At 52.9% G+C, this 11,198-nt stretch overlaps 4 protein-coding genes across 4 annotated transcripts; 2 read left to right on the top strand and 2 right to left on the bottom strand.

The window, feature by feature from the left end:
* Positions 1-4,044: 4,044 nt before the first annotated feature.
* On the bottom strand, positions 4,045-4,935 carry B0I36DRAFT_277588 (uncharacterized protein). The gene is made up of 2 exons (XM_046151421.1): positions 4,530-4,935; positions 4,045-4,446 (listed from the first exon to the last, which is right to left on the bottom strand). The coding sequence occupies exons 1-2, from the start codon at positions 4,855-4,857 to the stop codon at positions 4,175-4,177; spliced, it is 600 nt and encodes a 199-aa protein (XP_046005930.1). The 5' UTR covers positions 4,858-4,935; the 3' UTR covers positions 4,045-4,174.
* Positions 4,936-5,727: 792 nt separating this feature from the next.
* On the top strand, positions 5,728-7,167 carry B0I36DRAFT_337286 (uncharacterized protein). Its single transcript, XM_046155658.1, has 2 exons — positions 5,728-6,361; positions 6,473-7,167. Exons 1-2 carry the CDS (start codon positions 6,016-6,018, stop codon positions 6,691-6,693), a joined length of 567 nt encoding a protein of 188 aa, XP_046005931.1. The 5' UTR covers positions 5,728-6,015; the 3' UTR covers positions 6,694-7,167.
* B0I36DRAFT_337287 (uncharacterized protein) lies at positions 6,888-7,167 on the bottom strand. The gene has a single exon (XM_046155659.1). The coding sequence runs from the start codon at positions 7,082-7,084 to the stop codon at positions 6,893-6,895; it is 192 nt and encodes a 63-aa protein (XP_046005932.1). The 5' UTR covers positions 7,085-7,167; the 3' UTR covers positions 6,888-6,892.
* A 694-nt stretch (positions 7,168-7,861) lies between these two features.
* B0I36DRAFT_355123 (uncharacterized protein) lies at positions 7,862-8,598 on the top strand (the record flags this gene model as incomplete). Its single annotated transcript, XM_046157406.1, has 2 exons — positions 7,862-7,888; positions 7,966-8,598. 2 exons carry the CDS (start codon positions 7,862-7,864, stop codon positions 8,596-8,598), a joined length of 660 nt encoding a protein of 219 aa, XP_046005933.1.
* Between the last annotated feature and the right edge of the window lie 2,600 nt (positions 8,599-11,198).

An 11,198-nucleotide genomic window follows, 5' to 3' on the forward strand; every position in this document is an offset into this window, starting at 1 on the left:
TTGCAGTGAGGACTGCTCGGTTTCGACCGAGCTTGGAATCCCCTGCTGCCACACAATCTACTCAAAGCTGGTGAGTGGCACGCCTCTCACCAAATGGGAGGTCCATCCTCGGTGGCGCCTACGAGAGCCATCCTCTCGAGATCCATACCGACGAATCCTCGACCCTAAGATCGCCACTGCTCTCCGTGGCAGACCTAAGAACACCACACAGGCTGTTCCAGCGCGGCTAGCCATTGAGGCAAGCAGCCAGCCGAGTAGCCAACGAGCCAGCAATCCAGCAAGCCAAGCGACAGGGCGCAGACGAGGTCGACCACCAGGAAGTCACAACAAGTCAACGCTAGCTAGGCTTGCTCTGGAAGCGAGCCAACAGGCCAGCAGCCAGGCTAGTAGCCAGGCCAGTGCCTCATCCCAGCGCCAGACGCGCAGCCGGTCAGCTGTTCTTGGAGCTGGAAGAACTACAGGAGTACGTGCCAACGGACGGAAGACGCAATCTAGCATTCGCAGGCGAAGGAGTCAGTGGGAGCTGCTTGACAGCGACGAGGAGGTTCTTCCATCTATAGTAGTTAGAGGATAGAGATATAGATAGCTGCCCTCTAGGGCGTGCTGGAATTGGCCGTGTTCTGTATTGAAAACCAGACCTTGTTTTGATATACGCCTAAGACCTGCTCTAGAGGCCTGGTTGACCTGGTTGGTTCTGACTATACCGAAAGCACGGCCTTGTTAAGAGAGCTTGCTTCACCGCCTTTGCACTGATGTACCTGTGGGTCGAAGGTAAAAAATGAGCGAATCAGAGGCGATAGAAGTCATGCCCGTGTAAGAGTCATGCCCGGGTAGCAATTCTTCATGCCCGTGTAGTAATTGCCACACTTTTATTCTCCGGACGCGGACTTCTCGAAATACAACGGCGCGCAGCTGCCCTCGCAGTTATTAATCTCGCCCCTCTACTCCACGTTGGAAACCTGCACCCCATCGCTAATTGGCTAGGCGTTGCCCACTGTAAATATGTCAAGATATCGCTACGTTGGCCTCATCGTCCTCGCCCATGGCTTCACTCATGCTGTAGGGGTGGTACAACTGAACCCGCGCCCGGGGCTGATTTCTACGTCGGGCTATGTGGTTGGTCTGCTTAATCTCTTAATAACGATCGTGACTAACTAAGGTAGACAACCACTTTCTTCATCGGATTCGTCGTATTTGAAGGACTCAACATCGTCCGTGCTACCCTGTGTCGATTGTCTCCCTCTGCTGAAAGATCGTGGGCAAAGGTCGCGCCAACCATGTCCCCTTTCTATGTGCTTTTCCACTTCCTTCCAGGACTTGGAGCTCTCGGAAGTCTGTGCTGGCATGTAATCAGCCTACCGTCAATCTCGAACACTGTAAAGATATCTCTCATGTTCGCGTCGGCTTCGTTCATAGTCTGCCTGGTTACTAGGTTTACCCAAATCGTCTTCCTAGGCAAAGGTGGAACGGTTGAGAAGGTAGAATCAGCCGATGGCGTCGTATCTGTCCAAGTACTGGTAGATAGACCGTTGCTTGGCCGTCATGGTGGCTATTATCACCTGATAGTTCCCCGATTTGCGTGGCTGTTCTTCCGAACATACACTATCAGAGCAATGCCTATCGAATCGGCAAGCGACGGATCGACTATGAGAAAGCTGGTATTCATGTCGAAAAGCTCCAGAAATCAGGCTCTCCGGTGGTTGGTCGAAGGTTCACGGGTAAGGATTGATGGTCCATACTGTGGGCCCGGCGAAATTCGAAAGAAAGAGAACATCTGCATCGCTGTAGAGAGAAATGCTATGGCAGGTGTTTTGCCGATAGTATGTGACCTCGCCCTTGGGATTCGACAGAACGCTGAGTTGAAGCGTATTGTGGAACGCGAAAAGGAGTTAGAAGCCAGCCTTGAGAATCTGCGAGATAATAATAAGGGAGTCGAAGATGCGAGGAGAAAAGTCATGAAAGATGAGCTGGAACAGATAAGCAAAGATAAAATGAAGGCACAGGGAGAGAGTCGTCAGCAGGACCTAGTCAGGCAGATCAACATCTTCTGGATTGTACGCGATAATCGGGATATATATATGGTGGAGAGACACAAGCGGCTTCTGGAGCAATTAGATCCCCGCCATGTAGGTCGTCTCGCTTAGGTGCTACGCAATCATTAGGGTCGTGTTAGAGCAAGTGCAACTAACGCTTTATTAGACACTCCTGATAATGTGGTGCTTCTTCCAGGGGGCCAAAGAGAAGGGTGTTCGGATCCCGTTCCAAGACACCGATCATTTCGTCTTTGTATGGCCCGGGCCTCGGAGTCCTAGCTTCACCGATAAGCTAGAGTCAAAGCTCTCACGAGCCGTCGTCTCTCCCGGTGGGACCGGCGTCTTTGGTGAGTTCCCCTCGCTAGACGGGCTTCTATTTAACTAACAGAAACGAGTGAGTGGGAGCCTCGGCTTTGCCAATCTAGTCCGCACCATTGTTAGAAATGCTATCGGTTTTCATCTTCCAATCGACTTGATCTCCTCTGAGCTGCCTGAGGAGGATGAGACCATTGGTCTCACTCTCCTCGAGACTAAAAACCTAGGAAAGATGGCCAAGACCGTGAGTAAGAACAAGACTGGTCGCACGAGTGGGCTGAGTGTGTAATGCACCGGCAGTTCAACATCTAACACTTTCTTAACTGTCTGAATCTTATACACCTCGTACCAGTATCACAGACTTATATACTAGGATAATTACGGTTACTTAAGTAGAAATACGCCTTGTTCTCTCCTCTTACCTTTTCTTCTAGCTTACTGCTTCAAATCTCGCGTTATAGAGAGAGGTTGTAGGTAATTTGACTCCTTATAATCTTGAGCTACGAACTAGAGCTTCGTATAAAGTTACTTCTGTTCTGTACTACTAGGTAGACCCTACGAAACAACTGTAAAATCGCATTAGGGACAAGGGCATAACATTTAAGAAAGGCAGATTACGTCAGCAGGATGGGCTTTCGATAATCGATAAGACTAGCTTGACCTAACGCTTATCAGTCAGCTCCTCGGCGATAAACGCTTTAAAAGCCGATAAGTGGGAGTCTCGATGAATCTGGGAAACTGTCGTTCTCTTATAAATAGACTGCGCACAGGCGATGAAGGAGAGAGGCATATACAGTACGATGGAGCCCCTGAGCAACTAGTTACTATACTTCTAGTTCAGCTATCAGTCTACGAATTATTCCTTTTTCTAGACGTAGCTTATCATTCATAGAGAGGTAGTACTTATGATGTGTCGGAGGCAGGGTAGCGGCCACATGGAGCTGTCTGCGCCACTTATTTATAATAAGCTAATAGCGCAGTAGTGGGCTTGCGCCCTAATGGGTCGCCAGTAGACTACAGGTGCATAGGGAGCTACAGGCACTACTCCACCTACGCAGGGGCGCCACTACCACACCACCTACCTTCAGAAATCATCATCACTGTACCTACTATAATTTAATCTAATGCGGCAGGGCATCCATTAATACTCAGTGACACGATAAATCCCGGTATACACAGCATTCGATAATGTCTAATTGTGATAGTTTTTCCTACCTCGTAGCTCAGAAACTCACAGCACCCTGCCAGGACGATTGGCCTTAGGACAGGAACGTACTAACCACGCCCCGATGCACGATATTCCCTAGGCTGAGAGCAGGACATATGGGTATCCGGAACCTCTGCGTCCACCCGTGCGGACTCCCGTTCTCGAAGTCTGATGCATCACCGCATCACAGGTGACAAGGGACACGATATCGGTAGCCTTGCATTGGCTAGTCCTTGCAGAGAGAAGTATCCATGAGCTAATCACCTGTGTCTTGGTTCAGACTACCCCGTTGCCTCCACTGATCCTTGGGTAAGAGCCCGGCCAACCGTTGGTCCAGCTATCGCGGCTAGACGGTGCCATCGGTGCTGTCTGCCTACCTCCCCTGCCCTTTTCTGAAGGCTGTAGGCTTGTCGCATGACGAACACTCAACGCCGTTCCAATAACGGACGCACCACAAAAAGGAAGCTTCACAGCTCAAAGAGCTACAGATGTTGCACCCATTCCCATTTACGTAAGATCTCTCTAAGTCGGCTGTGAAGCTATCTAAGCTTAGTGATATACTACAGGCGGATGCTCACTTGATCCGCAAGCCCCAACTACATATCCATCCGGGGGCTACTTAAAAGAATGAGGCAGAGGCAAGAGTCAGAACTGCTGCTACCAATACCCCGTATCGAGGCGCGCCGAGCAATGACGCGCCAGCTGATGTTCCTGAGCCCGCCTTTGTTGCGCTGGGCGCTGCGCTGCCGGACGTTTTCGTAGCGCTGGAACCAACGCTGGTAGGCACGGCTGGCTTTGTCGCCAGGACAGTCACGCCCGCCACGGCGGACGTGGCAGCGGGAACGTATGTCGTAGATGTGAAACTGCACTGCGACATTATTTTGCTCATATCTAGAAATCCAGGCGCTCATCGTCAGTTGGTCACTTGCCAGGACACGGAGGGAGAGGGACTAGAATGGAGGAATAGATCTCACCTTCGGTCTCGCCTCTATTTTGGGTAAGGCATGCTGCGCAAAGAGCTGCGACGCGGCCCACGTTGAAGCTTGTGTTCTTGCAGACGCACTGAGCTTCGATCGCCTCATCAGACTCGTCTGCATCCCCTCCGTTATCGCCGTCAGCCTCGCGTCGAAGCATCCGACGTCGAGTGCCATTGGGGTCGATATCGCACGTGTTGGTCAATGTGACAATAGGTCCGCAGATACTCGTGCATGCTTGTGGAACGTCACTGGCTTTGAGCTCCTCTGAGGATACAATGGCGGCCAGCGCCGTAATGAAGGCCGCAGCAGTTGAAATGCTATGCATTGTGTAGGAGATGGTGTATAGGGGGTCTTGCAATAGGCAAAAAAGAGGATTGCGTGTGACCTGGATGCTGATATCCTGAAAGGGCAAGTGCATAGTTGGGCAGCGCTGTCTTGACCTGGAGCTAATTCTTATATACCTATCTGGACTAATGCTTGGACCCTGTCTGTACACTATCCAGCTTCCGTTCTTAGACTGGGTTCGTAGGGGTCACAGTGCACCATAGTTTGTCGCGTTAGACACCCTGGCGAGATTCTGGAGCGTGGCGTCCTCTGAAACGCTGAATGGAGCGAGCGCCAAACCTCGGTCGTTTGGTGGTGGGCGTATAGTTTTACTAGAGCCTCCTTGTAACAGCACTTCTGCTACAGTCTTGCTGTTTGAGCCCTGGAGTGTTGCAGGGAGAAACAGACAGATGCATGTGCTGTATTTTAAAACACCGCAATACTGTCTGCTCCCAGAATACAGCGGCGTTTCTCTTGTGGCTGTTCCCTGGCTAGGGTTAGGGTTAGCCTGGTGACGGAGGTGGCGAGACTTCCACAAACTCTAAGGGTGGTTGCGGGCAACCCGTCACTCTGCTGCTGGCTCGGCTCCTACCGCCGCACCCGGGCGATGTGCCGCTGTGCATGACCAAGGCAAGCCAAGTCTTCTTACTCCCCGCACGCGCGTCCGTGGAAGCTGCGATCTTGGACTTTCAAGAACAATGTCGAGACCGGCACGACTGCTAAACACCATTCATCACGATCCCGTGCTGCCCATGCCCAGCCACGTCTTTGCAGCTTGAGGATCTGTCTACTGCATACTGATCGTCCGACCCTCACTATAGACTAGACATCAGCATCGCGGGTCAGGATGGCCCAGCCAGCGCCCTTGAAGCAGCGGGTACAGTCCGCCCTGCGCCGCTCGCTGACCAAGTTCCGCCACGACGGCCCTCCTCCCGTGCCGCCCAAGGACGGCGACGCTCCCCAGCCTCAGAAGTTCCCGTCGTACTACTCGGACAAGCACAGCCAGCCCGAGCGTGATGGGCGACACTACCGCGAGCATGCGTCCTCGACGTACGATGTGGCAGCTGCCGCGAAGGCGTTCCCATCGCCTCCGACAACGACGAAGTTAGAGAGCGAGGCGCCGTTCCTCAACCTCCCGCCACACAATGATCAGCCCCTCATGCTCCGGCAGGAGCTCATGGTCATGAGCCACGAACCTGTCGGCGTAGCAAAGTCGATGCCCGACAATGGTGCCGACCGCCAAATGTACGGGCAACAGAGCAACTGTATCGCAAGCGTGGCCGATCTTGATCAACAGCTTGGGCAGCTGCAGCTCGAGAAGCCGAGGGACCAACAGACATGGGACTCTGATGAAGTCGGCGTCGAGGCAGGGACTCCGAACAGAACTGTCGTGCCTGGAAGCATGCCAATTACGCCCGCCGCAACGGACGAGGGGGCGAACAAGTACGCCTTCCTAGAGACTACACCACCGGACACCGTGGACAAGACAGTGGTCAACGCTGAGCGTAAGTGTCACCCTGCTTGTACAGCCATGCGACAATCATTGTTTGGCCGCGTTGACTCAAGCTCCACATCCATTTCCCACCCCATTCCTGTTTACTGACGTGTTCATTCAGCTGCCGTGCACGAGCGTGTGCAAAACAATGTGCACGAGATTGTCCAGGAGATCACGCGCGACATCCATCACTACGACGAGCACTACCGCATCCAGCCGGTCCTGGACCTCAAGGTGCTGCCCACGCGGCACATCTTTATCGACTCGCAGGGTCATGCATCGGAGCTACACTTTGAGGGCGGCAAGCCGCCGCCAGGTTTTGAATTCGGGCGGCCGTTCTAGACGAAAACGAATCAGTGGCGGTGTTCGGAGCAGACGTTGCGTTGAGCAGGTAGCGAATAAACACGGGACTACGTTTCGTATGCGCACATCTACATTACTTCTTGTTATATATTCTACTCTACACACTTCCATAATGCGAGTTTTATGGCGTGACCGCGAAAGCCAGAGTAGGTGCGTATGGACAGAAAACTTACTGAAGTCATCGAAAAGATAGGAAAGTAGTCAGTGAAGAGTTACGATCACCAAGTGTACCGTAATATGGAGCAAAACTTTGCTGAAGATCGAGGTGGCAGTCTCCGTCTTCTGGCCAGACAGCGAATGGAGCATCAGGATTGCGCAGAGTCAAAATAAGGTCTCCGTCAGGATCAAAGTCGATGATGGATCCTTCCATGTTGGAGGAATGATTCTTATTGTATCACAGCGCAGATACTGGTTCAATTTTGAAAGCGTGAGTGGCCATGCACATGATCAGCGTGAGTGGCATGTGTAAGAAGTTGGGAACGCGAGGCGAACCTTGAGCGCTATTTTAATAGCTGAATGCGGGGTCGGACGGCGTTATGGTGGGGTCGATGTTTCCTGGGGATGAAAGGTCCAGTCACTGGAAGGGCGGAATGCAGTTGGCAACCCCGGTTTGTTCGCATCGCGCTCAGCTAGCCTGCATGTATTGCGATTGATGGCGTTGAAAGAGATGAGTCGCCTTTGTATTTTCTTGACAAAGAAAGCAGCTGTCAGTGCTGAAAAAGAACACACCTGTCGGAGGCCAATCACTAGAGACGCCATCAAGTGCACTGTACTGTCAATCCTGTGAGCCTAATCCCGTAGCGCGATATCTGGGCACGCGCCTGCTGTCCTAACACGAAACGGCGAGAAGACACCTGATAATCACATCACGCACAATATCCTGTGCGGAGAGCGTCGCAGCACTCTGCGTCCACCACCACGCGCCTTGCCACCACCACTGTACCTTTATTGGTGCGGCCATCCACGGCTAGACTCTTCAGCACAAGATCCCCCACCCAGTCCCTGGAGCGGACCTCATCATTATCAGACACAGCAGGCAGCGTGATGGACCCGATTATGGAGAAGCTCTGGTCCTTCGGCCGGTCGACGATGAACGCCGCTACCACCGCCGTGTCCGCCGATTGCAGCCGTCACACCCGTCACCTGAATGATTGACACCAAGCAAAAGCGCAAGGTCTAATCGGCGCGTCCGCAGGTCTCATGATCAACGCAGCGATGCACGAGAACCAGCTCTGCGTCCCGGCAGCCTAGGAGGACTGGGATACAGATACCAAGGATCTCTTGCAAGAGCTCTGTGAAGGCGTTATCCACTACATCTTGTCGCTCGACGAGCGCTTCCGCTTCGAGCACAAAGTCGTCTTCGCCGCAGTCAACATTGCTCTCCGTGCCATCCTCAAACCTGAAAAATGGGCCATTTTTGAGCCGACCAGGGAGGTGCTCTACGCCAAGGTCGGCAGCGCATGTCTTGACATGGCACTCGGCCTCACTGCAGTCCACAGAGCCATCGTTGAGGCGATGCTGGAGACCGCAGTCATGGATACAGATCGCCAGCTCTCCATGGACAGCATTTTCAGCACACGGGCGAGCATCCTGCACCGCATTGGCCACTGCGTCAACGGCTCAACCCCAATCCACTTCCTCGACTTTGTGTATCCTCCCGATTCGCGTACCCCCTTGGAGCAATACATACGCTTCGAAGTCTTGCGTGTCCTCCGGGCTGCACTGGTGGAGCCGTCTTTCTTCTCTTGCTCTGCGAGCCAGATGGTGGCTGCGGCAGTCTCTGCAACGTGGCGTCGTCGGTTCGGAATCCCCTGGGCGGAGCCGCTCGATTCCCTTCCTGGTCACCATTACGAAGAAATCAAGTGGATAGCGGACCTTCTGTAATGTCGCAAGTGAGTTGCGGGGTGCGGTGATTCCCGGCTCATACTCTCTACAAGAATGTCTTATGTGTATGGGAAGGACGTTCGTAAAACAATGTCAAGGGTACCCATAGATTTCTTGCCCTACGAAACCTCCTCGCCGCGGTCTGGGAAGGTGAGACATAGTGTCTGGCAGTGTAGGTGCGGGCCATTCGTAGGCGAATCGACATTTGTATCTACATAAAGCTGGTCAATGTATCTCTCGTTTAGTTACACTTCCTGTCAAGAATTTGCCCGAACCTTGCTTGTCTCAGCCAGCAATATGTGTGACCTGATCTAGCGAGACGAAGCGTAGCTAATTGCCTCCCCTACCATCTGGCGGCAAGGAGTAAGCCGCTACCAGGCGCTCTTCCCACTTGGTATGTAATACAACTTCCTACATATTGTTGCCCCTCTGTTCATGCAAGTTTAAGTCCGCGTCGAACCACGTCCTCTCCTGCAGCAGGGACGCGGAGCGGCGTTCCGCCTGGTGCGCTGTGGCCGATGTCCCACCCCGAACAAGCCGTAGATAATTGTTTTTTTGTTTTTCTTTTGGGCCGAAGACGACGGCCCACAAGCCCAGCCAGTCCGACGTGCTGAGCTTGTGGGATGCCCCGTGACCGAATACCGAGGGAGCTCACCGCTGTTGTGGTGGAGTCCTGTTTCAGCACTGGGGCGGGGGCGGCTCTGTCGCATGTGTACAACATCCACCATGTCCTGCCAGCTGCTCCTCCCTAAAGTGGCAAGTGGGGTGGGGCAACGCGGCTTAACATTCGTCAGGTCTTTGATAGGCCATCGCGCAGCACGCATCGTGCACGATTATGCCAAGCCCAATCGGAAGGATGATGATCATGATGGCACGTCTTTATTTCTAAGGTTTTTCGAACCTGTCTGCCATTTTTCGCGGTGCTATTACGTATCTGGCCCAGGTCCCCGTTGATCCCGTTAGAAAGGGAACGGACGCCAAGCCAATTGTTTGTTTACGTTCAGTCGGCTAGACCCCAGCATCTGACTCCACCCTTCGTCTCGCCCAGCTGGAGCGGTTTGTTTGTAGTACAGTAATCTTAAATGCGGTGTTGGGGTGGTTGGGACCGCTACTCACGCGACTTTAGGCACGGCTGTGGAAAAATTTCCACGCCCGTGGAAAAGCTTCCACGCCTGTGGAAAAGCTTCCACGCCTGTGGAGAAATTTCCACGCCCGTGGAAAAGCTTCCACGCACGTGGAAAACTTCCCCAGCGCCCCGCATTTCGCGAACCCCCTTTTGGCCAAAGCGACGTCTCTCAATCATCTTTGCGTCTTCATTCTCCGTGTATCACTGCCTATGGAGGCTATGAAGTATTTTGCCCTGGGCCGGGCTAAGATCGACTATAAAAGTGACGGCGCCCCACCATGCGGTTGGACATTTCCTTCATTCGAAGATTTAGAACGGATCGTGTCAGTGTTTGTCAGCCGACATGGATACAAGGCCAGGACGAAGGAGAAGAGGGAGAGGACCCGATTCTATGTCTGCGGATATAAACAATGTCCCGTTGCGTGGAGCGCACAACGAGTGGTCGACAAGTTTCCTCCGCTCTTAGATTCGCTCGAGGTGGTCCGCATACAATTTTCAACCACGATCAGCCACAACCACCAGCTTACCGCTCGTCCGGAGCCAAAACCGCTTCCAGTCGATATGATCTGGCTCGGAGTCCCATTTGGCCCCCTGGTTGAGGAGGGTCGATCTGACTCCGCTATACCATTAGGTGTTCCGATGTCTCAGGAGGGGAAGAGGCTAAAGTCGTCTGCTCTCGATCTAGTAAATGTCGAGCCGCATTTCAACGACCAAGAACATGACGATGACGAGACCGTATGGGTCTATGAGCCGTTGATCATGGCGATCTCGGCAACCATCAAGAACCCATGCCTTACGATGTCGGCGACTTTAACATGGAGTGCAGACTTGTTCCGAGACCTTCGCGAACAGCTTGCCGATGCCACATCTGAGAGGAAGAAGCTCGTTCTTCTCGGATGCATGTCAACGCCCATCCTGGTGCCGGAAGGGCCCTCTTTCGATGAATATTGCGAATATATGAAACTGTTTATGGACAACAATGCTTTTATTAAAGCATATCCTACCACGGAGGAGGCAACATTCCAGGCAAGCAAAGTTGGCGATCTTAGAATCCTCGACGAGTGGGCCGCAAAATTCGACGGCCAAGGAATGAGCTGGCTCGCATACCGACCCATAACGTGCGATGGTGGGCTATCGGCGACGTGTAACCTGCCACCCTCTCATGGTGGCCGCATGGTTATCAAGCCGACACATAGCAGCAGTGGAGAGGGAGTCAAGCTTGTTAAAGTCAGCAATCGCAAGGGACTGAAGTGCCGAATCCCTGGGAACAAATGGGATGCCGATATTCAGCCTAGGAACCATCTCTTCCACCAAGAGTATGTCGACTCATTAGTCAAATTTGGCGAACTTCGGGTCTGTATGGTGCGTGATCTATCTCAAGAGGCTATAGACGGTCTCATTCCCCCAGGTAAGATCATTAGTATCACCATCACCAGACCAACCACTTCTGCCGGCAAGGTTCAATTCTCGGATA

The sequence above is a fragment of the Microdochium trichocladiopsis genome, assembly GCF_020744255.1.
Source record: "Microdochium trichocladiopsis strain MPI-CAGE-CH-0230 chromosome Unknown B0I36scaffold_12, whole genome shotgun sequence".
NCBI classification, from domain to species: Eukaryota; Fungi; Ascomycota; class Sordariomycetes; order Xylariales; family Microdochiaceae; genus Microdochium; species Microdochium trichocladiopsis.

Bases quoted from the DNA above. Each gene is read 5' to 3' on its own strand.
- B0I36DRAFT_277588 (XM_046151421.1), bottom strand. From the start codon at position 4,857: ATGCATAGCATTTCAACTGCTGCGGCCTTCATTACGGCGCTGGCCGCC. The intron at 4,447-4,529 runs GTGAGATCTATT...CTGGATTTCTAG, and splicing joins AAATAGAGGCGAGACCGAAG to ATATGAGCAAAATAATGTCG.
- B0I36DRAFT_337287 (XM_046155659.1), bottom strand. From the start codon at position 7,084: ATGGAAGGATCCATCATCGACTTTGATCCTGACGGAGACCTTATTTTG.
- B0I36DRAFT_337286 (XM_046155658.1), top strand. From the start codon at position 6,016: ATGCTCCGGCAGGAGCTCATGGTCATGAGCCACGAACCTGTCGGCGTA. The intron at 6,362-6,472 runs GTAAGTGTCACC...GTGTTCATTCAG, and splicing joins GACAGTGGTCAACGCTGAGC to CTGCCGTGCACGAGCGTGTG.